At 32.3% G+C, this 27,346-nt stretch overlaps 1 protein-coding gene across 1 annotated transcript; it reads left to right on the top strand.

Moving 5' to 3' along the window:
- Positions 1 to 10,096: 10,096 nt before the first annotated feature.
- On the top strand, positions 10,097 to 19,882 carry LOC139528217 (uncharacterized). The gene is made up of 2 exons (XM_071324100.1): positions 10,097 to 10,282; positions 15,582 to 19,882. The coding sequence occupies exon 2, from the start codon at positions 15,631 to 15,633 to the stop codon at positions 17,287 to 17,289; it is 1,659 nt and encodes a 552-aa protein (XP_071180201.1). The 5' UTR covers positions 10,097 to 10,282; positions 15,582 to 15,630; the 3' UTR covers positions 17,290 to 19,882.
- Positions 19,883 to 27,346: the final 7,464 nt, after the last annotated feature.

Raw genomic sequence — 27,346 nt, 5'->3', positions numbered from 1 at the left:
CTACACATACAACAACTGACAAGATGATACTCATTCCTACTACAAGAATACGAGCAATGAAGATCTGTTCGGTTGAATAAAGTTTTGTATATGTCGGTCCTAGAAAGTAAATCCACATAAACGAAACGACTAAAAATCATAAAATATATGCACAAGAACCTCATTGTTCCTTGTTGTTTTAGCTGCCTATTAGTATGAACTCGATATTTGACAAGTTTCTATATTAATCTTACTATGAACTCGACGTTTCTATATTTATAAGTAAAAGTGTATAATTTCATATGATCCGGTACTTATTAAGTTTGCTAATTGGTTGTTTTCTATAGCCTCTTAAGTTTATAAATGAATTATATAGATTGAAATGTAATATCTAACATCCTATCATGTCATTTCCCTGTATTGAATTCAATAACGTTGAAATATGAATTAAAAGTGATGTAATTTATTTCACTTAATGACGTTTGTTAACGTGGTGATTTTTCTATAATTTTTGGGGTTTCGGTTTGAGCGCTCCAGATCAAGGTTTACCCATACCAAAACGTTCATCTGGTGTCGACACTTATCAATTGTTAGTCATATAATTCTATAACTCAGGCACAAAACAGTATATAATTCAGAAAAAGTACATCTAGAAGATATTGGATCGATAAAATATTTCTTATATTTTTATTGAATTTGTACAGTACAAATTATGATTTACATTGATTCGAAAATGTCAGAAATTCAACTATAGATTAACAAAATGTGGTTGTACGGTTTATTACAAAATCGCATACGAAAAGCTTCTTTATCAATTTGTTATCTGTTATAATGTTTAGAGAGTAATCACATCGCCGTGGACTATATTTCGTAGGCTACAAGTTCAAACATTCTGCAAAAACGACTCTATATACAATGTATAAATAACACAAAATTTATAAGAGGGAATAAAGGTATGCAGCTTATAAAAACATGCAATCCAATATAATCAAATACAAAATGTACACAAGATCAACTTTAGATTAATGTTCACGAAATCGAATTATTTTAGAAATTCACCCAACACATGTTATCAAACCGAAATTAGTTATCTCCCATTAGTCACTTTAGAAAACAATAAAATGAAAATGTACTTCTTATCTTATGTATTATAACCATTTTATGAAAAATAATCTCATAAAATAGCAAGTAAAGGACAAGGTATGATAAGGGCCGTTTCTGGCCCCCCTTTTTCCAGAATTTTTAAACTTTGAAGTTGAAACCAATCACGCCTGTGTAATGAACTGCCGTAGCTGATCGTCCATGTAGAACCTTATTTTTTAGGTGTTATGTACTCAAATATGTTCAAACTGAGACCTTGAAAAGCCCTAAACGACGAAAAGTGTAAAAAAATCTACAATTTCATCATGTGATGAGACAAAATTTTACATCAGCGCCAACGTAGACCATCTTGAAAATTTCCACCATCAACTGTACTCTTATGTATCTTTCACATAATAAAATATCATGGTGGTCTACGTTGGCGCTCATGTCCAAAAATTTTAAAAATAATCCGATTGTTTACAAGTCATTATAATAGCACTTCAAAGTGAACGGCACGGATACGAAATTATTCCGGGCTCCATAATTGATCAGAATATCACGTATCTACAGAAAAAGAGATTTATGTATCACATCCATTTCGTGCACAATTTTGTTACCATAAGATTTAGGACTTCACATGTGCATTGTCCATAATTTAGCAATTATTTTAACATAAAATTTAAAATATCAAAATCACCTGTTGATAGACAAAAATCGGCTTGCAGTATTAAACTACCACGATATGCATGTGCAGTCAGTATAAAAAAACAAAGTATGAAATGTAAATATAAACATAATTCCAGGTAAAGAGCAGTTGATACTGAAATTAAGTTAACTACACTTATACTATACTGTGAATTATGCATTTCCAGCCTATTCATATATCGCCTGATTCGGTACATTACTGATTTTTTCTTATATATGTCAGAGCACTCTTTAGACAAGATGTAATCTTAAAATAAAAGTACACATGTAGCATTCAATTGACTCAGATCCTATATGGATTATCAAATAAAACATGCTATAGCGAAATTACTTATAACATATTTTACTTGCATAAATACAAATTGGATAAGACTCATTCATGGCAAACAAACTTATGAAGTATACGCGAAAAAAAACATGTGTATTTGTTTGCCATTTCGATGTGTATTTTTTTTTGTCTGGAGTTCTATGTAAGCGACAAAATTTCATGCCAAACCTATACCGATTCCTGGAGTGCATACTGGTACTTCTCACCTAGCTGTTTAATGTACATGTAAACTATGTCCTCTTGATTCTATTTCACATTTCCCCCTCCCCTTACGGGACAAAATGTCGAGCACGTTCGTTAATTTAGATCTGTCCGTCCATCCATCCGTCCGTTCGTCTGTTTCTGTCCGGTCAATATTTCTTGCTACTTAAAAAACAATTAGGGTATTTTTTGAATATTCACAAAAGCAGTTAGTTGAACTTGTTTTCCCTCTCACTTGCTATTGAAGGCACAACTTACACTACTAGTACTACAGTTTAATGTCCCTAATGCAATAGATAAGATTTTTTGTAACTTCAAATATTTATTCAATACCTGAAAGGTTGAACTTGGTGAATACTACAGCCGATTACATTGAGTGTGAAGTCAAAGGTAATATTTTTAGTTAGCTTGCTTGTGAGATGAACCATAAAGTCATTGTTAGGTCAGGTTAACTACCCTCCTTTAAAAATATACTAGTCCAGCAGATTACCAATCTATCTATCTGATAGACTATGCCACTTCGAAAGGAGGGTAGTAAACCTGACATAATAATGACTTCACGGTTCATCTAACAAGCAAGCTTACCAAATATTTTACCTTTGGCTTGACACTCAATGAAATCGGCTGTAAATCTTGAAAGTTGAAACATTTTGGCTGGACATTCAGTCCTGCAAGTGAAGACATTCAGAATGAAAATAATAAATAGATCAACATTGAAAGGAGAAATTAAGGTTGAAAACGAGTGCACACGCACGAGCGGGGATCGAACTCACAACCTCAGTGTTGACTGGCTAGTGATTACAGAAGTAACTTCTTAGACCACTCGGCCACCGAGACCCTTTAATAAAGTATGTCTACGTTTCTAATCAAATTCGAATGTTTTGGGGTTTCATGAAATACTACTTACCAACAACTGTTTCATTAAAAAAAAGCATAACATTTTGGATAAGATAAGGAGATGTGGTATGATTGCACATGATACTATACACCGGCGATCAATGTGCTAATATCAGGATATATTTCGTAGAAATAATGAATTTGTAAAGAAGCTTGAAGATGTTCATGCCTCTTTCGTCTACATATCTTAATGAGTTATTAACGTCTTAAACCCTGACCTCATCGAAAAGTTTGAACTTTGTTTTCAGCATTTCAGTCTTTAAAATATTGTGTTAAGTGTTAAAAAGTTCACAGTGTACGATTCTTTAAGTGACAAACAATGACATTGTACAGGCTATGAATATTTGCTATACATACTGTATAAATCTGATACTGAATCTTCAATTATAGTAGTTTTAATCAATTTGTGTTTTTTAATGTACCGGTAATCAACATGTAAATGTGAAATGCTATATTCATAACTTCAACTATTAATTATGAATTATAAGTGTGCCACTTCTTATATAACTTCAAGTTTTTTTATGCCCCAGTTATGGGCATTATGTTTTCTGGTCTGTGCATCCGTCTGTTCGTTCGTCCGTTAATCAGTTCGCCCGTCCGTCCGTTCGTCCATCTGCCCTGCTTCATGTTAAAGTTTTTGGTCGAGGTAGTTTTTGATGAAGTTGAAGTCCAATCAACTTGAAACTTAGTACAGATGTTCCCTATGATATGATATTTCTAATTTTAATGCCAAATAAGAGATGTTGCCCCATTTTCACGGTATACTGTACTGGGGACACATTCATGTTTATTTTACCTATTAACTTGTTAATGTTTATACTTACTAATTATTATGTGACAATATGATTTGTATTTATCCTATTTTTTTAATAAACCGACCATTTCCATGATAGCTATCTTTTATTTAATACTAACATGAAATGGGGATTGTGTCAAAGAGACAACAGCCGAAGGCCACCAATGGGTCGTCAATGTTGCGAGAAACTTCCGCACCCTGAGGCATCTTTCAGCTAGCCCCCAAACAAATATGTATACTAGTTCAGTAATAATTGACGTCATACTAAACTCCGAATTATACATAAGAAACTAAAATTATAAATCATACAACACTAACAAAGGTCAGAGGCTCCTAACTTGGGACATGCGCAAAAATGCAGCGGGGTTAAACTTTATTTTTTAGATCTCAACCCTGTTTTTGGTAACAGCATATGATTTGTAATTTACATGATCAAGATATAATAATAATGCCAAAAACCTACCTCGGTTTTCAAAAAAACCAAAACATTATTTAACCGTCGCTAAGCACTATTGCTAATCTTTTTATCAGCATGATATGCAATTGACTTGCTTTCATTTCTTACTGCTAGTTATTCTTGCATGTGTTAACCAATCTAACCTAATTTTACTCTAATTTGTACAATTAAAATTTATTTTTTTCGACTGTTGCTATGCAACTTTTAGGTTGCTATGGTCAATTTCATTTTCTTGAGAAAAAAAATGATGACTCATAATATATATGAAAGAAAAATCATTTACAGTAGCTAAATCTTTATATATTGCTATATTTATACCTCATATGGCCGAAATAACAAAATTTGGAACCGTTGCTAGGCAAAATATTTGTTGCTAGGTTGTTGCTAAGCATTTTTTTAAAACTGAAATTGAAGTGACTTTTTATTTGCAAACTCAAGTTAGTGTTAAACAAACAATATTATTTTGAATTATGCTAATGTGTATTGAGAAAGCAATGCATATGTGACAATTTGGCTATTCATTTAAACCGTTGCTAGGCAACCTTCCTTTCACCGGAACATAAAAAAATTAAAGTTTTGAATAGTTTCTAAATTAAGGCTATCAATGATGTATATTTAAACTTATTTGGGAAGGGTGCCAAAAACGCCTCTTATCATACATTGTCCTTTGTATTGATGAACAAATGTTCAAAAACTTCTTAAGTACATGTATGTGTCAAATTAGGGCATTTCATAGTGTTATTTACTTTCCTTTTTCTTGGACCGATTATCGATATTCACTCTGTTAATTTAATAACTACCAATTATATCTGCTAGTGGAAAGTTGTCCTTTTGATATCGATCACACTAGCTCGATAGCCATTACTTAAGTGCTGACATAAACAACTCTTACTGCTTGCTTTTTAGTTTTATTAGCACTTGCAAGTTTGTTTACAGTTTTAGACTTGCAAATATTTTAGCAACGAGCGTACCCAAAAAGAAATTTATAGTTAAATGGTACATCTGTTGCAAAAGAATTGATGTCGTCAAGGTTATTCAAAACTATTGTTAAAACTTCTAATCAAACAATATCCGTTTGTTCGTTTTAGCATCGACATACATGCTAATATAATTGGTTGTTGATGTCATCGGGAGCTATCAGTCAATTATTAAAGATACATGCATCGACCTAGTTGTAGAACAAACCATAACTGATACTGAGTTTACTGCCCCAAATGTGCATTTGACAACTAATTTCTCATTTATGATGCTGTAGGCCGAAATATTTGAAAATCCAAAACATATAAATCTATGGTAAGCTGATCAAATTAAAAAAGACACCAAGAATAGCCTATTCAAATCATAGAAATCAGAAGTTTGCATAATTCTTGAGATACGTTACTCAATTTAAATCAGTTTCTTAAATTGCTTTACAACATAATCAAGCTAAATAAAATCGTATTTTCATACTAATATAAAAATACTGGTTCCCAGTATAAAAATACTGGTTCCTGGATTGGTGATGTCCTCGGAGCCGTACAGTCCAACAACAGAGGAATCGACCGAATGGTATAAATAAGATTAAAGGTAAATCTATACTGCATCTGTCATACATTTCGACAATTACTTTGGTATCTTTTGCCTCTCTTTTTATGTCATTTTTCAGTGATGCTCAAGATCGAAATATTTCAAATTTGAAACCTTATAAAAACGTGCAAGAGCTTATCAAAACTTACAGTATCTCAAGTTTAGCCAAAAAAGGAACAAGGAATAGAGCTTTGCCTAGAGATCTATTCTTGATTTCAAAATCATAAAAAAAAAATAATTATTGTAAATTGCAATCAAATATCCAATGTTTTATGCCAGTTCCTAACTTCTGGATGGTTGGCTTGTGATGCCTCATAGATTGTCAGCTCTCTAGCTCAGGTATTGGAATTGTTATAGTAAAGCCATTAGTGATACAAATATTTAATAACCATTCCGTAATGCTCGCGACAAAAATATTTGAAAATTCATCCATATCAACCTGATCCAATAAAAAGGACTGATAAATGAAAATAAGATTTTATAAATTCATGCGTTCGATGCGTTCTTTTTTTTAAAGATAAACCTTCACCAGGAGCGGTCAAGGTCAACGATATAGACAAATCGAAATCCTTGAAGAGCTATATGACCAATCAAATATTGAATCAAATCCTCTCAGGTTTACCTTGGATGAAGGAATTCAAACCTCAGTTTCCTAATAATTTTTAAAGTCATAAAAAGTTTGTTATAAATTATGTCACTTCTTAAGTCCTGACCACCACTAATCTATTTTAAAATATCCTAGTGGGATAATTAATATATTAGATAATGTGTTAAACATTTTTTAATAGAACTTCTTCAAAATTGATGAATAATGAAAGGAAATTATGAAAACTTTCACAATTTGGAAAAAATTAAATCCTCTTCTTGAACTAGAGTTCATTTACACGTCCCACATTATCTTCTCTTTATTCCGTTGCATACTATTATTAACTAAATTATTATATATATAGTGTGCACTATATGTAATATATACTAATGTTTTCGAGGGCGGGATAAAGTACCTATAATTTGTGTAAATATTGTTCTAATAGATTTATCCTTCAACACCATTAGTAACATCGAACTTGTTTCACGCATTATATTCTTAGATACATTTATACTAAATAATATCATGATGGAGTACCTTAGTAATTAAACATTTCTTCATTTGATTCTCATTCGTGTAAACGACCTGTCTCATAACCGACTTAAATATATTTAGCCTGGATTTCTATAAATGTGAATGAAAGTCTGTTTAAGTTCGACGTATTGTACATTTATCTTACTACTCTTGACATAACAAACATATTATGGACACAAATAATATTTTGTAAGGCATTTTTTTCACATAATTCCATATATTTTATTACGAACACACTGACCTGAAAACGTCAAGAGAATTCGGTGTTTTCTATTCACGGAGTATTGGATGCATCGTTTGATAACTTAACACACTTTTCAATGTTAAATGAAAATGGTCTCAACCTAAAGCATGCAGGAAAATGTAGCTATTGGGCAATATTTGCAAGGGAAAATCCTTGGATTTGCGACTGCAAAATTTACCCGTTTGCCAAATCACTTGAGCTTTTTGTTACACTATTTCATCAATTAAACTTTTTTATGAATTGTGATTCGCCAGGTCAACTAAGAAATAAATAAAATTGAGAATGGAAATGGTGAATTGGTCAAAGAGACAACAACCCGACCATAGAACAGACAACAGCAGAAGGTCACCAACAGGTCTTCAATACAGTGAAAAATTCCCGCACCCGCATGCGTCCTTCAGTTGGCCCCTAAATAAATATATAAACTAGTTCAATAATAATGAACGCCATACTAAACTCTAAATTATACAGAAGAATCTAAAGTTAAAAATAATACAAGACTCACAAAGGCCAGTGGCTCCTGACCTAGGACAGGTGCAACACTGCGGCTGGGTTAAACATATTTATGAAATCTCAGCCCTCACCCTTTACCTGTAGCTAAGTAAACGCATAACAATACGCACATTAAAATTCAGTTCAAGAGAAGTCCGAGTCTGATGTCAGAAGATGTAACAAATGAAACTAAACAAAATGACAATAATACATAAATAACAACAGACTACTAACAGTTAACTGGCATGCATTAACCAGCAGGACTCTTAATACGTAATATGATCACTCACGGTGACATTTTATCATGTTCTATATAACTGAAATTTTGTCTCATTGTCACAAAGTCTATATCTTATACTTTTATATCGTAAAAACAATAAGTACAAGTCTTGCTTACTTCCTAGCCTATGCGTACGGCTACACTTTTATTTAAAAATAATATTTCTTATACGTGAATCTGAAAGGAGTTGTTTCCTTAGACTCCGAAAGTAAGAGTTTCCAAAATTGACGCTGGGACTGATTTATCGGAAAGGAAGTGTTTCCTTGGTTAAAAAAAGAAGAGTTATACGGATGTTTCCAGTTAGCGGGACTAGGTGAAACCATTTGATAAGTAAATATATAATAAAAAGTTTGCGAATCAATATGCTTCATGCATTTTAAAATAGTTTCTTAGGAAACATAGGTATTTTTTAACCTTTATCGTGAAGGACCGTCAACGGCGTTGAGATTGTGTTACTGTTTAAACTGGTTTATATTATTTTCTTAATGAAATCAACCTGGTATAAATTAGGACAAAACATTCAAATGTTCCGTGAGCTACATCTTTTAATTTAACTTACCTCCTGACGGCAGCATTATTCATTTTCAGCTCGTGTTCATGTGCTATGTCGTCATCGTAACTCCGAAAGGAAGTGTTAAAGTATCGGAAAGGAAGCAAAAACGACGATACTATCGGAAAGGAAGCGTTATGAATATACACCGTGAAATTTAGATACCAGGAATTAAATATTATACGCCAGACTTGAGTTTCGTCTACAAAAGACCCATAAGTGACGCTTTAATGAAAATGTTAAAATAATAAAGCAAAATACGGAATTGAAGCATATTACGGACCCGAAGTTCTGAAACGTTTTGACACATTCATTTAACGTTATCTACACAATTGTCTTTTGAGTTTTATAATGAAGAAAAATATGTGTTTCCATAGTCATGAAAAAATATAAAAATATGCTTTTTACTCTTTAACTGTTTGCTTAATCATTAAAAAAGAAAAAGAGAGTCAGAAGATAACAAAAGGGTTTTCAAACTCATAAATCGTAAACAAAAAAGTAAGCAAATCCTTCTGCCAAACAGAGTGATTGCAGTATTTACTGTTTCAATCAGGGTTGTTCACATAAACCTATTTGTATCTATGATACTACTTTTGGTGAACAAGCACTGTTTAGTGCGAATGTTTGATCGTTCTTCCATTTCGGCACATATGATAGAAAATCTTAAGTTTGTATTGAAGCTTTGAGATATTTGCGTATATTTTAACGATTCGTATTTGTTTATCTCACCACACATTTTTGGATATGTTAACTAAAGAAAACATCCAGAGTTTTGGAAAAACGTAAAACTATAAAAATACTGAACTCCGAGAAAAAAACACTTGATTTTATAGCTAGCTAAATTCTCACTTGTATGACAGTTGCATAAAATTACATTATATTGACAACGATGTGTGAAAAAAAACCCCAAACAAACATAATAGGTGAAAAAAGCAAGTGAGCTAAATATTTTTCGGCAACTAAAGTAAAGGGCAATTGCTACCATAACTTTATATCAAAGAATGGAAGAAAGACGGATTTATGATTTTTGAAGGTTGCTTCTTTCGTGAACGAGTTTCTAATATTTGCTCTTTTCTTATATAATGAAAAATATGATTTTTGCTTATGAAAAATTCTGTTTGAAGGGTTATCGTCTTGCACCAGAAGATTTTGACGTTAAATGGATGACGTACCCACAATTACAATACTCCTTCTAAACTCTTGTGCTCAGTGTAGATTTGTAATGCTTTTCTGATTTTACGGTCAAAACGCTTTAACTAAGTCCTATACATTGACGTAATTAGATTTTAAACTATCTTTTAAGTACAGTGTAAGCATATATTGTTTTTGAACACTTGAAACAGATGATTGAGATTTGTTTTCCTATCAATAGATATGATGTAATTACTCAGTACAATTACATGATACATCTTTATCAGTTTTTGTCAAGCTGTGTTATTTGCCTTAATCTAACCTTCTACGTTTATTGAATACAGCTTTGATATGATATCTATGATACACAATATTGTATCAATATACGTATACAGTATGAATCATTATTAAGTATCAAATATGATTTAAGGAATTAGTGACAATTCTTCAAAAGTAAGTGCATAATATGACAATAAGATTCCAATTCAAGCACACAGGGTATCCATTTATATCAAAAAGAATTGCACTGAGTTGTCATTTGCTAAGTATCCATTATGGACATGTTGCAAATATAGGATTTTGATGTTTTGAAAAATATAATTTGATATACAGAACAGTGCATACCACTTGACCTCTAAAGAATAACTATAAAAAAGGAGTCATATTCAAATTTAAAACGTTAAGATTTTTTTTTAAAACTCATAATCAAGGGCATATAATTTAACTAAATTTCAAAGAACAATTTGTGTTTTTTAATTTTTCAAGAAAATAAGACCCGCAACCCTTATTATTATTTGATATTTCAGAAGTATTCTGTCGTTTGATGTTTCCTCTATAAGAACATTAAAATTACATTATATAAATAATATACAGTTATCCAAGTTTAATTAATTTTAACGTATTTTAAAGAAAAACAAGGCTCGTTATCCCAATTTTAACATTAGTATTGAAAGTACAATAAACCAGAGGAATTTTACAAGAGAATAGTAAAATAATTTCGTCGAACATTAAGATACCCCAGGTACCTTAAAAGGACATAATCTGTCAAATTCATGTTTACTGATTTGACTGAAATACTCATATTTGAGTTGTGGCTTACCCTCTTTTTAATACATTGTACATGAATACATGTTTAATGCCTGCACAGCTAAGAGGTTAAATTGAAGATCACATGAATACGGATTCAATGAGATTGAATTATTAACTTGCAAGTACACAATTGTTCAGTAATGATTCTAAGCTAATTTTGAAACAAAAATGGCAGTTGAAGGCGAATTATTATTTCACTATTTCAATTTTATTAATGATGTAACACAAAAAGTAATATTCTATTATTTATATCTTGTAGCTTATGCCCCTTAACAAATGAATAATTTTCATTTTTTTATATGTATTTCATTGGCGTGAAGTACGGATACTATATCTTGGCTTTCTTAATATTGATAATATTTATATATGGCTGCTAGTATTACATCGCAAACTTATTGTCACTGTGCAAGTTAATCATCAAACCATTTGAATCTGTATGCCTGTTTTATATTTTAAATTTGACCCCACGTTCGTTTACGAACAGTAACATAAGGAAGAAAATGGAAACAATGGAAACACATTTTGCTGACCGATTTGTACCACAACTCTGACTTTCAGTCTCCGGTTTTTACTCCCTCAGGCAAAGCTGACTTTAGATGAATTTGGCTATTTGTTTAAGGTATTTTTGTCATAAAGCTCTACAACGGTTTCGGTACTTATACATCCTCGGATTTCAAATATTTGGCTTTGAGCGTTCCTGATGAAGTAAATACCAAAAAGCGCTTCGGACGCATGGAATTATGTAAATATGTTGCTTTCAATTTATTTGAAACAGATAAAATGATACTGTAGGTTTAAACAATACTTTTACGATAATCGAATGATGACACGAAAATGATATACTAATAGTGCTATTGCACATTATTGAGTGATCCAATGATTTGTTTTTGAAAAAATGTCCCATAGTACTAAACTTAACTCCATCCGTCAAAATTTACTCATTTAAAACGCTCCAATTCTAGCTTAAATTAAAAAAAATTATCAAACATGCCTAAAAATGTTACTTTTCTAATGTTTTTCGTCAAAAATGAAAGTGGCCGCATCCGTGTTCATCCTCAACATTTATAAATGTTATGTATTATCATCATATACAACTCGCATTTCAATTTTAGGAATGAACACAAATGCGGCCACTTTCATTTAAGACGGAAACCGTCTAAAATTCAACTAAAATGCTAAAATTGTGAAGATGTCAGGACTTGGGCATGACTTAATGATGCTAGTACCCGATATATATGCATGATATTGTCAAAAATAGCCCATATTTTTGTAGCAGAAGCATTCTACTTTCTAATAAATAACTAAAAGTTTACATTTTAACAATTTTGTAAAACTGCTATATTTTGGGGCCAAAAAAAGGGTCTTACTGAACCTACTCCTATATAAAAAAAGTTTAAACAAATGAATCTACACATTTACCAAATATATAATTAAGCCAAACGTTTTCATACAAACTAATATCATTTACAATGCATACAGGATAAGGTTTCAAAAGCATAATACAAAAGAGAGTCGAAAGATACCAAAGAGATATTCAAACTTACAAGTCGATAACAATGCACATGATGCATGGCTAAAAAAACGAAAAAACGACAAAAACACATACAACAATTGACAAACCAAAACATTGGAAATTCAAACCCAAGCATGATAAAGATATAATAGATTACGTTAAATATATAACTTTATATCTATATATAAACAAATCGTATCAATATCAGTACAATGTAATTAGTACACATATCATAACAGTTTGACTTCCAAGTTGATGTCGTAATAGCATGCCTTCCTTGAGTGATTCATGGTAGGTCGTGACATATACCCGGTCAAAACTTTAAGTTTTGTATTTTCGACTTCTCTGCTAAGCACGCAAGAAAAGGGAAAATGTATGAACAAAATATCGAGCTCTAAGATAAATTGATAAAAAGGTAAAATGAGTCCACAAAACCTAACAAAATAAAAAAGTAACCAATAGACTATTAAAAGAAAAACCCTGCCATATACCTGATTCTTATAGGCATTTCTTTTACTTAAAACAATTGCATTAAATTGTATTATTGAGGATTGAACCTGGTATTATAGCTAGCTAAAGTTATAACTTGTATTACAGTTGTTTTAAGTACCGCTATAATGACAAAAAATTGCGTGAGGTATACTTGGTTAACGTGACCCTGGAACTGAAACTGTGTAACATATTTTAAGGACATACAGCCTTTGGATGGTGTGATCTTCCCCAAAAACGTATATAGTGTAATGGTGTATGGCATATTGTGCAATGTTAGAAAGTGTATGATGCTATGGTATACGGTGTAAGGGGAATGGTGTTAGGTGTAACTTGCGATTGGGAATCGTATGAATGAATGGCGAACGACATTTAAAACAATGCAAAATATTGATAAGAACATATCTTTAATCTGATACATTAATTTACAATATTGTGATAAAAATTCGTTTTTTTAAATAAATAAAAAAATTTGTAGTCGCACGCTTAGTTTGAAATTAAAGGTGTGTTATGCAAAGGTGTAACGTTTATGCTGTAATTGTAGTGTGTATGGTGTAATGGTGTAACTGTGTATGGTAAATGGTGTAATGTTGTATTGTGTAAGAGGGAAGTTTACATCATCCAATGACTATATTAAAACAATTGACTTCAGAAGTTTAAGAAAAATACAAATAAGGTGCAAAGACTCGGCTGGCAATAAGAACAATGTGTCAAGGTTTGGTGACATGTGTACTAGCAGACTGTTACCTTATAAACCAGCACTTTGAGAACATTAGTGTGAGTATAATCAGGGTTAATTTTCTCTTTTGAATTGCTTTACAGTTGTCATTTCGGGGCCTTTTATAGCTGATTATGCGGTATGGGTTTTGCTCATTTTTGTAGGCCATACGGTTATCAATAGTTGTTAATGTCTGTGTCATTTAATTTCTTGTGGAGAGTTGTCTCATTCACAATCATACCACATCTCCTTTTTTATAATTGATATGTATATTACATTAAAATGTTCTTCACATAAATATGTATTTTGACAATATGAAATCAAGGAGTTGCCAGTAATGATTTGTTATTTTGAAGCGTACAAGTAACGGAATAACCTCTTGCTGAGGAGTTTTGTAATTCGTATGACATTAATGTGCAAAGATCATTTATACAGTGTTGTGGAATACATTCTCTTCTTCTTTTATTTATATAAAAATAGGAAGATGTGGTACGATTGCCAATGAGACAATTCTCAACAATAGATCCAATGACACAGAAATTGATTAAACATTTTCCATACTTTAATATACTAAGATTAACGGTTCTGTAATATTAATTTCATCTTTATACACAACTTTTTCGACATATGTTTGCACATATATTTCGATACTTGAGGAAGTTTTCACATGGAAGATAAATTGTAACACTTTTCATGTCCATTTCTGATACTGTGACAAGAAAAGATAAATGATTTTATCATGCTATTGTTTACAAAGCAAAAAAGTATGTCAAATTTGAATATTTATAACAGTGGCATATATCGTACATAATCTGGCAATTTTAACATTTTTGGTCCGACCGTCACTAATGAGTCTTTTTTGGGGTAAGGCGCGCATCTGGCGACCATAATTTGAATGCTGTTATCTAGAATTAGTTTATATATATGTAAAAGTAGATGAAAATGATTGATTAATCGAAACACTGACCTAAATGATGCAATTTAAATGCAAAATTGTGGCAACAACATACTCTGGTAAAAGATCTCGAGAGTATGTCAAAAAAGTGACGACAACAAAATATGGAATGCGATAATTCAGAACATCGTAACATAGATAACCCGAGTTAAACAGTATGACAGATTAAACTAGTGCACAATCAAATTATAATGGATAGATAAAAAAGGTGTGATGTTAAAGTCCTTAATTTGTTGATATGAAAACATGTAATCGATATTCTATCTCAATTGGATTGATATGTTGTTGATACAGTTATGAATATATATTATAGTTAAATGCTACATATTTCGTTTCTATACGACAAGGAAAACAGAGCAACGAATCAGTGGAGATAAAATTAATCGTCAAATAAAATAAATGTAACATGATGTCAACCTTCCCCCTTTAGGTGTAATACCACCAATTCGTTGTACGTCACATCCGGTTGTATACGAAAGTAGGTCTAAAAAAATATTCCCTTGAATTTGACAGTTGCAGAAAATTAACCCTGCATTTTAATGCACTTAAATTTTTCTGAGTCATAAACTTGTATGTTGGGTGTCTGAAAGCATTGATCATTCCTTTTTTATTTGATGGTCTTATAAACATATTTTGAAAAGTTAACGTTACATAGTTACCAAAGCAGGTAACCAGTAAATAACAGTGTAAAATTTGGGAAGTTTACTCCCGCTGATGGTTACTTTATTATATTCAACAAAATTGAATTTAGTGTACACAAAATTGATTTTGATTACAAAAAGTTAAGTCGCATTCGGCGCCCCGTATTTTGAGCATTTCAAGCATAAATTGATTAATTCCTTTATATTATTAATGGATTCAACAATCCACCCTTAGTAGTGTAATCAATGATTGAGATAACTACTTAGCTTTTCGTAATGTTTTATCTGTATGGTTGATTTACTAGATACTTTATTGAATACATTCATTCTTTTCCTCATTTCAACAGGTTTCAAAACTGTCAAGGGCAGCACATTATCGCCGACAAAGATTTTATCATGTCTATGTCAGAATCACCTAACCAATTGTGCGGGTCTTGCCGTGGTGCAGAAAACAAAAATATAGCAGCATTGTGGTGCTTTGATTGTTTAAAACCAATGTGTACAGAATGTAAGGAAACACATTTAGATAAATTTCATAACATCATTCCAATATCAGAAACAGAAAAAGTAGATACATCTGTTTTAACAGGACCATGCACGTGTATCGATAAATGCTCCAAAAAATACTTCTTACACTGCAAATCCCACGACGAAATTTATTGTCGATTGTGCACAAGAGAAAAACATATCAATTGCATGGAGGTCCAGAGCATTGAGAACGCTGCAAAAGGATGTCAGGATAGTGCATCAGTACTAACTACTGATTTGGAAAGAAAACTCGCTGATTTGAAAGAAAATTATCTACGATTGATAAAGGAGCAGGAACTAAATTTATCCGATTTAAATTCTAAAAAACAAGAAATTAAAAAAACAGTAAGAAATTTCCGTCGGGATATAAATGAATATTTGAATGAACTAGAAATTAAAATAGAGTGTCAGCTAGATAGTTCTTACGAGCAATGTAGAGCTCAAATTACTAAACTCATAGATACTATGCAGGAGAGATCAAACATGCTATCATCATTAGAGGACACTCTTCATTTACTCATAGATCATGCTTCCGAATGTTGCACATTCATTGCAACAAAGAACATCGAGCGCATTCAAGATGACGAAGTATCTTTTTCTGAAAAGTTTCAAGAAGGACTCATGGAGTTGGATTTGTCGTTTTCCGGAGAAAAGACAGTTGATGATCTTAAAAAAGTATTTAAGACATTAGGAGAAGTTAAGCTTGAGGTAAAAGAACGAAATATAAAAGACTTTGCAATTGCAAGAAGGTATGCAGGGTTACAATTTTCAATCCGATTACAAAAAGATGCATCTCGTCATCATGCTTACGATTTTACTGAACTTGATTTAGGGGAGGATAATAGAATATATAGGACCTGTCTGACTCCACAGAAAGTTGTTATAATGATAGGTAATGAACGTGAAGTTTGGACTTACAATATCAATAATAAAAGTAAAGAGCGCATTGACTTACGAGATTTTCCTGAAGATGTAGCTACTGTAGATGACAAAACATTCCTAGTGGCAATGGGTAAAAATGGACTTAGTCTTATCAACATAGCAACAAAAAAGAAACAACATATTCTAAAGTCGTTTTCATATCGTGTTGTATATCAAGATGGTGTTATATATACAGTTCAAGATAACAAGCTTGTTTTTTCAAAGCTCAATGGATCGACTATGAAAAGAACAGATATCGGCTTTGAAGCAAATAGCATGTGTGTTAATCGTAAAGGCGATGTTTATGTGTCTGACGATAAACACATTTGTAAGTTAGATTCAAACAGTTATCAAAAGGAAGTTGTTTTAGCAGAGAAGGCGAATGGAACTTGTGATATTGGGGATATTGCTATTGACAAAGATGATCAATTATACTACATCGACAAAACTAATGATGCAATCATGAGACTAAATCTGAATTCGAAAAAGATCAATGTAATAATAGGAAATTTACAGAATCCGTTAAGCATTACATGTGACAAAATAACTAACCAGATACTTGTCATAACCGACAGGGGTACTAGCATAGAAATATGGCAACTTTGAAAATGTGAGTGTCACCAAAGTGTATTATTATTGGCAAATTAACTTTCATAAATTGATATTTCTAATGCAGAGGTGGAATACATATGTCAATTCTAGTATTTCTATTAATACGAATAGGAAACAAGGAAAACTTTGAGTCTACAATGAGTTCGACAGAAAATACGAAAGTGTTATTCTTCTTATCTGAATAGAATGCACTCTGGGTAATATTTTCAAAAGCGTACACCAAAATAATGAAAGTTTGAAACAATATGACGACACAGCTTTGGTATTCTAGTGATAGCGTGTTTGCATTGAGTGCGGAAAATCGTAGATTCAGCAAAAAACTTGAAAGAAGTGAGAACAAAGTCTGGTTGACTAGGAGACTTATATGTCCGGGTAGGGTTACATAATCTTCTGTGAACTGTTTACGGGGTTTATATTTTTATCGCACTTATATATTCTCATTCTGAATATTCATTTTATTTGGATGTTTTTCGGCTGTTAAATAGCCATCAAACCATAACATAAGGTAATTTTCATAGGGGGAGACGGGGAGAGGGAAATTCAAGGAACTATCCCTAATCTTGTATAGTCATATGGCGAAATTGAAACACTTAAACGGTCAATTCGAAACATGGTCAACAAATTATTAAAAATGGAACCAAATAGTGGTTAGTGTATGCTTAATCTATCATTTGTTACTTTCAATTTGTTACTGTTGAATATATCCGTTTTATGAGGCTGAGAAACTGGGGAAGGTCGAGGTTCTACCGAGCCCTTCCCCAGTTTTGTGCCGAGTACAAAAAAGATGATATTTTCTGACATTGACCTAATATGCTTTTCATACATAAATAGCCATAAATATAAATAATCAACTTTATAGCTATTTAAATTGTAAAACAAATATCAAACTTATTTATGTTTTATGTATTTTTTGTGATATCCATTTGACGTGCCTTGGTACTTGTACATCCCGTCATTTTGTTATTTTGGTATGGTATTTTTTTTTTGTATTTTTGTCTGTCAATTTTGCTTACTAATCTTTGTTTATAGGTTGCACTTTGTAAATACAGCTGTTTCTCAAAACACGCCTCTTTTGGGAAGATCTTAAATATTCATAGAAAATTAATTTTGTTTACATACTGGTTACCAGTAATGCTCTCTGTGTTCCATCTCACAGAGACATAACTTGGGAATGTTACCAGTAAATTTACATGTGCATGTTGTTTACATTGAAACCTGTGGTAACCTTTCATTCGAGGTAGGGTAATTAAGAAAATTAGTGTTAGTTTAAACTCTGAGAAGTTCAGGGCATATAAACGTTGAAAATAGGCCGCACAGCCCTATATTTTGACCTTTGAAAACATTTGTGGTGCATATGAACTTTGAATTCTAGGATAAGATTTTTTCAAAACTTCATAGTAAAAGTGGTACAGTTTTAGCCGTAAAAGGAGTTCCTATGGGAAATTGCATTGTCAATATTTACAGAAATGCAACCTTTATGCCCATTTTGTGTCATTGTTACATATTTGTTTGTTTTTACAGTGATTAAAACAACGTGGACTGTTGCACCCCTCTTTTGACGTATTTACCTATTATGTCTGTTTGTTTTGTTCCCACATCGTTGTAAAAACATAATGCATTTATTTGCGACTGTAATTCAAGTGACATGTTTAGCTAACTATAAAACCAAATGTGTCCCAAAATTTCTACATAAAAAAGTACCTGTAAGAAGTCCAGAATACGATAGTTGTTATCCATTCGTTTGATGTAATTGAGCTTTTGATTTTGCCATTTGATAAAGGACTTTTCATTTTGAAGTTTCCTCGGAGTTCGGTATCATTTTGAGGAGGTGAAGATTGCGTATGAATGCAGATCAAGTTGTTAATAATCATTAAATTACGAATATACTTTTCAAATGCCTCATTATTGATACGTATAAATGTCATAAGTCAAAAGAAGTCCAGTGTCATGATTCCTCATCTATAAAATGAGATGGCAATAAAACATCCAATTAGAAATAATAAATGATGTTGTCTTTTCCTTGCTAAAATTGATATGAATTTTTCGATTTTCTACTTAAGTTACTGTTGCGTTGAAAGTAATTGTCAAAATAGGGAACTATTTCGAAAAAAAATAATCCCAAACTAGGAGTGTATTTGCATCCTTCCCCCATCATACGCATTTAAAGTATACGTTTAAATGAAAACGTCTCGTCTTTTAAAAGTTCCATGCATAAATGATTTCGTTTTATCTTTTCTCCAAACATCAAGAGTTTCCCGGTTATTAAATGTATGGTTACATTGACGTTTCCTGTTCTATGTTCATGATAAAATCCGATACTGAAGTTGAGTGTTCAAAATGTTTATGATATACAACTACACAACCGTGTTCGGACAGGGAAACGATTTATATCCGTCTCACTATTGATACAACATTCTTTAAATAACTTCTTTTCAGGAATCTGTAGAGCATTTGTTGCATTATTTAAGTTTATTTACCCAATTGCACAGTTCTTGTCCTTGACCTTGAAGTAACAACTTAGCAGTATTTCTATTCATTATTTGATTTTTTGTTCACTTTTTTCTTGGATGAAATAAACATAAAATATTTGTATCGACTTGTCAATTCATTAGTCTCTTTGAACCGAACGTGACGTAAGCAACCTCATTCAATTATTGATGTGTCTAAGTATCGTCACATATCACATCAAAGCGCATCTGAATTATGTTTAACACATTTTGATGTTGTACTACGTTTAGTAAGATCTATCAGAAGCATCCTCTGTGCAAGCTGTCAAAGTCTATAAAGTTTGTTATCAGTTGTCTGTGCCATTGTTTGAACTGCTCCATAGTGTTTCGTAGCTCTAATGTCGTGGTAAGAATTCTTACCTTCCTAATGTTTTCTGAGTTTGTTGTTGATTACTGTTTTTAACTATCTAGTAATACGTCACTGAAAATTTTACTTGGAACTGTTAATAAGGTGATTCCTCTCTAGCTATTGCAGATTGTGGGATCGCCTTTTTTAGGCAGTTTTGTGATGTTACCTTCTGACAGGTTTTGAGTATCTTGATATTTTGCCAAATCTTTTTATAATGGTGTGTGTAGAATGTGCACTAATAAGGCTGGATCTGATTTAAATAGTTCTGCTGATAGCTTATGGTTTCCAGGGGTGTTATTGTTTTAACAACTCTGTACTGTTCTAATGATCTCTGATTTTGATGGAATTTATATGTTTACTTCAAGGTCATGGTCAGCAATGTGTATGTTTGCTGTTGTTTCTGGTTGATTTGTTTTAATACCGTCTTGAAATGTTCATTCCATCTACTCTCTTTTTCTCTTTCAGGAGTTATTGTATTATAGAAATGAAGATATGATATGATTGCCAAAGAGACCAAAATGACACAGAAATTAACAACTATAGGTCACCGTACAGCTTTCAACAATGAGCTAAGCCCATACCGCATAGTCAGCTCTAAAAAGGCGCCGAAATGACAATTTAAAACAAATCAAACGAGAAAACTAACGGCCTAATTTATGTGCAAAACAAATATGTAACACATTAACAAACAACAACCACTGAATTACATATCCTGACTTGAGACAGGCACATAGATAGAGAATGTGGCGAGGTTAAACACGTTTGTGTTTCTTTTGTGGCCACAACGTTTCTTTACAATTTGTAAGAGGTCACCAGTTCTTTGCTCTAGTACTAGTATTGACCCATAAATCTACCTTTCAGTCTATCAGAGTGTGTATATGGTGTATGGAATATCTTTTTCTTTATTTCTTTCCTGTTGTCAATCAGATTCCATGTCTCTGGTTTGATTCTTTATTTGTGTTTTTGGCGTTTGAAACCTGAGATTTTTTCACTGGTCTTTTTAAACAGGTCGTTCACTTCTTCCAATTGTTCACCTACTGTTTCACTTTCTTCCATGTTGTAACATTTATGTTGTTCTAAGACTAAAAAGCGGTTCTTCAGTTGTAATTTGAAGTCATGGTTGGTTTTGATGTGTCTGAGTTTTCCTGTGTCAAATCTCTGTACCCTGCAATGTTCTGATGCGCTCATAAGTTTGAGTTGGATGTTTGCTGTGACAAAATGATGGTCACTTCCTACATCAGCTCCTCGCCTTACTCTTATATCTTCTAAAGGTCTCCTCCATTTACCGTTAATTGCTATGTGGTCAATCGATTTTTTTTTAATCTCTGCTACCAGTAATAAACACCTTGAAATATAATAGAAATAGCTGTATGATGCCACTTCTGTTTGGTGAAAACAGTAAAGATTCTTAATTCCTGAATACCAACACCCACTTCTATGCTGAAATGTATAAATGATGGTTATCTATTTTGATTGTCGATCACTTATCTAATTATTGTTTTTGAATATAAAAAACGTATCAGTGAAGCTGAAATAAGAAAAGTTAAAAAGTCAAATAAAGTACGAAGAAGACCACTTACATTCTCAAATTCTGAGTAGTGAAGACTTTGCAAATAATAAATGCAGTAATAAAGAGACGAAAAATTAAAGATCACTTGAAAACCCCTTGTAGTAAGCTACAAAAAGCCCGGTCATGAAATAATTTGGAATTATTTAAAGTCATAATTCTAACCGTACACGTTAACCAAAAACAGGTTAAAGAAAGCTAATAACGACACATCACATATTGACGCATAATCTCGGCACCTTGCACTAAGAAAATCTAACGAACAGTAGTACTTGCAGGTAATGAAAGTCACCTCAAGCAAGTTACAAATAATAGATTTAGCCTCTCTTTACAGACTAAATTAATTTGAGTCAAAATAAATAAATAATGCTATTTATATCCCAAGAAAAAAACCCCACGTAGACTACATGTGATAAACCTACAGAAAGACTAACCATTTAAAACAATGGACACTAAAATCAGTATGTGAAAAGAAAAATAAAAAAAAATAACAAATTCCGAGGAAAATTCTTAAGTTGAAAGTCCCCAAGAAATGGCAAATCGAAAGCTAAAAGCCATCCTACGAATGGATAATAAATGTCTCAGTCCTTATATATTGTGATGGATCTTATCTATAGCACGATAAGACTTCTGCATGCGAACAAATTGTAGATTTTATTTTCTTCATAATTGATGTTGATGGACATAGTATTCATCATATACGTAACTTCCACTTCCATAAATGTAGACGCGGAAGATGCAAGGATCAACGAGATATTTGGTAACTTTCATCTTAAATAAATCTATCATTTGTGGAAAAACCTTCTTATAAGCACTTAAGAAAATACTTTAGAGACCTATATGAATATTGGTGTAAAGATGTTAATCACATAATCTTGTCGTCGACCTCTCATAAGTGTTCAAGAAATAGTGGTAACGATATATAGAAGAATCATATATCATAACTGCCGTAAAAATCATCAAGTCGGTGTTGTGTTGTATATGAGGATTCGGATAGATATGTTTTGGGAATTCATTTTTGGAATCCTTTTTGTGCATTCGGATCAACATCCGAAATTTACGAAAGCCGAGAAGGCTCATCTATAATTCAGAATTCAGCATTCAGAATTCGGAATTCTGAATTGGGAAATCATTTTTATCAAATGTTATAACATACATATTGTTATAATTAATATATAGATATAGGAAGATGTGGTGTGAGTGCCAAAGAGACAACTCTCCATCCACATAACAATTTAAAAAAAAGTTAAACCATTATAGGCCAATATATGGCCTTCAACACGGAGCCTTGGCTCACACCGAATAACAAGCTATAAAGGGCCCCAAAATTACTAGTGTAAAACCATTCAAACGGGAAAACCAACGGTCTAATCTATATTAAAAAAAAGAGAAATGAGAAACACGTATAAATTACATAAACAAACGACTGTACTGATTTAAGACAGGTGCAAACATTTGCATCGGGATTAAACGTTTTGATGGATCTAAACCTTCTCCCTTTTTCTGAAACAATAGTATAACATCACAACATAGAACAACACACGATGAAATATCAATTGGCAGGCTTAACTCAATCAAAAAATGTAAATTAATACACTATGAACGAATAAGTTTGATCTGCGATATCTGAATGCAAATGCACAGTTAATAAAATATTAGGGACAAACATTTAAGGCCAAAAAGCAAACAAACAAGTCCAAACAAAGCCATGGCAAGACACCACTGCGAAATATTTAACCCTTCGAAAATATTCACTTTAGAAAAAAACGGTTTTAATAATACAGGTAGATCTTGAAGTTTATACAAATGTAGTAAGACGAAGTGAAAATTAGAAGATATTCCAAATAATCAAAGCTGGTAGATAGACAAGATCCATATAAATATAAAATAACAAAAAAGCATTATAAACAGTATCAACAGGTCGAATTAACAAGAAAATACGATTTGAGAGTACTCGCAGTTACTGACAGCTAGTTAAAAGCCAAACACAATTAATAATAAAAAAAAAATCATGCATCAGAGACTTAAATCAACTAAAACACTTCCCAGGGATTTAGTTTTTAAACGTAATACACAGTCAGAGAAGACATGACTTGTGCAATGCCAAAAATAAATGAATCGACAGGTAGTAGGATAGTGAGGAGCGACTTCTATAGAGATAAAAAAAAAATAACGTGTCTGTCTCTCTATACATCCCGCCTCAAAAGAAGAATAAAATATGTTTTAGTTGTGATATGAAAATTGTATGCCTGTCTTTATGTTAACCACTCCTTATATAAATAGTTTATATCTATGTTGTTGTCCATAATATAATCTATAGTAGGGGTTGCTTTTCGTCATATCGTTGTGCTTTTGCCGTTTTGGAATCTACCCCTGTAAGTCTCTGGTTCAAAATGTCCCCCTCATCACCTTCCTAACATACACCCCTACGTTGTTTTTCAATCCTAGTTTCATAGTCTATTAATTAACTCCCTTAAAATATGTCCAAATACTACCTATCCCCACCCCCGAATGTATCATGTTCGAAAAAAAGAAGAAGCAAACAACCGTTTAATGTCATATTAATCAGTTCTTCTTCACTATAGATGCGAATCCAGGTGGACATCTTCACTGTAAAACGAAAAAGATGCGAATCAGATAAAGATATTTTTTACAGTACTGACCTTAGATCAAGCATCACTTTATCGAACTCGTATCTTAAACTATATATCTGTATTTTGTTGCAGATTTCATACTCCCCAAGTAATGAATCCTCTTCAAAAGTCAACACATTGATGTTGACTCGAATTCATCCGACAAAATTTCCAGCAATTGTTTATAAGACTAAGGTAGCTCTTAAGTCATAATCAAAGGTAATAAAAAGTTTTTGTAAAAATTAGGTGTTAATTACAATTGGATCTACTGAACATATGAAAAGAAGAGATGACAAAACAAAACATGAGGCTTTTGTGTCGCTCACCTTGGTCTATGTGCTGCAGTGCATATCAAACAAAGGACACTCAAGAACTATATAGGCAAGAATATAAAGAATAAAACTGCCAAATGTCCTAAAAATTACCAATTCAGGGAAGTAATCAAACAGCAGGTTGTCCGATGCGTTTGAAAATTCCAACGGTAGATAGATCTTGATGATTAAGTTTCAGAGATATAAGCTTAACTGTTTTTACCCCCTTTTCTATTTTTACCCATGGCGGCCATCTTGGTTGATGGGCGAGGTTTTCAGATACATTTTGCTAAACAACATTCCCTGAGGATGGTTCAGGCTAAGTTTGGTTTAATTTGGCCCTGAAGTTTCTGAGGATAAGAATATTGTAAAAGATTACAAAAGTGTACAAAAAATTGCAAAAACAAATGACTTAAAAGGGCAATAATCCTTATGGGGTCAATTATCTCCAAGGAACTGAGACAAATATCCAGCAAATATCCAACATGAGGCGAATAATGGGAATAAAAACGGACAAATACAAATAATATGGAGAATGGAGTTGGTCATTTTAGAGAAACTTAACCCATAAAGTTATGGCAGATGCATTGTCGGTAAAATGAGCTGTCGGAATAATGAGCTGTCGGAGTAATGGGTTGTCGGAATAATTGGATGTCGGAATAATAGTTGTAGGACTAACGCGACGTCACCTTGCCGGCTCCTATCAGGCAAAATATAATGCAAGGTTGCACGGATGTTTTAAAGTTAAAAAATCGTTTTTGAGTTATATTGTCCGAAGTGTAGACGACGGACGGACGGACAACGGTTATACAACAATACCGTAATAGCTTTTTTTTAAACGCACATATACAAATATTTGATACTTCAAAATCTAATTTCTTCAGCTGTTTCAATTTCAACTGTTGAAATCTATCATCGTTTTTGTGGAATCTAAATTTTACATTTTTGAAGATATTTTAAGAAATTCTGATACATGTATAAAATACCTATTTGGTATTGATACTCATATGGTCCAGCTGGTAAATGTCCTACCGTACGTGTATGACCCGGCTTTAATTAATATACAGACCGACTATGACAACATACAACTGTGTAAAGTCGGAAGTAAATAAAACAATGCATTCTCAAGACGCATTGCGACATGTGAAATAAAAAAAATTCACCCAAAAGTCTGCAGACTTTAATATCACAATAACAACTGTGTAAAGTGTTAAGCCAATTATAATAGGCATTTTCAAAATACAGCGCGACATGTGCGAAATATATTCCCCCTTTTAATATTTTCATTAAAAGAAGTCCGTATCTCTTGCAAATAAATACCTAAATAAAAATGTCATAAAAAATTAAACAGACCTTAAGACTATAAATAATAACAAAGAATTGTGTAAAGTTTAAAGCCAATCAGATATGACATTTTAAAGATATGTGAAAAAATACCTTCCCTTTTTTTAACTAATAAAAAAAATCCCATAGTTCTGGAACGAACAATCATAATTTCACCAAAACGTATACAGATCGTTTGACCGTGCCCTGGTCACTGTTCCGGATAACGCGCACGGATGAGTAACGGATATCATCTCAATTTGTTACTTTAAACAATTTGTTCGTGTCCGTTCATATCCGTTAAACTCCGTTACTCATCTGGTGTACCCCTTAAGTATATGTTTTATTTTTCCTTTTCTACAGACAATCATAAATATATATAGCATGATATGTTCAAAGACTGTAATATCTATAATATGTGTTCTGTATTATTTTTGTGAGGGTCTCAAGGTAGATTAGTGAATGATAATTGAGTCACATTCTTTAAATACAGTAATTATAATTATTATTATAAGAGATAACTTTCAACTGCGACCGACTTCAAATTAAATACAAGATAAAGATAAAGATAAGGAATATTTACTTGTCAGATTATAGTATTAGAACCTTGAGAATTTGCTCCTTTTAATTAGAGTGTGTTTTTCCTTAATTTGTTTTCTTTCCCTTCCTCACTCATTTCTTAGATTTTTTTGGGGTGGAAATGAAGAAGAGAGGTGAAATAAATTTTTGGATGTTGTATTTAAACTGATTTTGATATGGAATGAGTGATTAGGCCAAGTGCAAAAAGGTAATATTTACTGTTTTTGGAATATCTCTTGACTTGTCAATATGGGTATGGATGTGTATTGGCTAAATTTGTAAAAGTGATTGGTTCAATCTTTCTGAATTATGGATATATATTTGGACTAGGACTATACATTACACACAAAAAAATTGACAAAAGTGCATGGTGCAATTTTTTTAATGATACAAAACGTTATAAAGAACTGATAAAGGAATTAATTGTGGTCTGTGGCCTACATAATGAGTTTAATAGTTCTGTAATTGATAGTCTATGATGATCGGTCATTGCTTTCTGTTTGTATAGTGAGTGTCAATAAAAACGCAACAACAAATGGAGCATTATTTTGTCTAAAGATTGAAACAATTTATCTCCAATGAAATATATCAGTAGCTATGTAAATAGCAGGACTTTATAAAAAATATTTGTTCAGGGAAGAATATATTATACCATGGAAGTAATATTTAAACATCCATGATTATACTAAACAAACTAGATGCTCTCGTTGTTAGCCTGCTTGTCTGAGTACAGAATGTCGTAAGTTCGAACCATTGTCCGCTAGACCAATCAAAAGACTTTG

Source organism: Mytilus edulis, chromosome 6, assembly GCF_963676685.1.
Source record: "Mytilus edulis chromosome 6, xbMytEdul2.2, whole genome shotgun sequence".
Lineage (NCBI taxonomy): Eukaryota > Metazoa > Mollusca > Bivalvia > Mytilida > Mytilidae > Mytilus > Mytilus edulis.
Note: the sequence above shows the minus strand (reverse complement) of the source record. Positions and strands in the feature narration are given on the sequence as shown.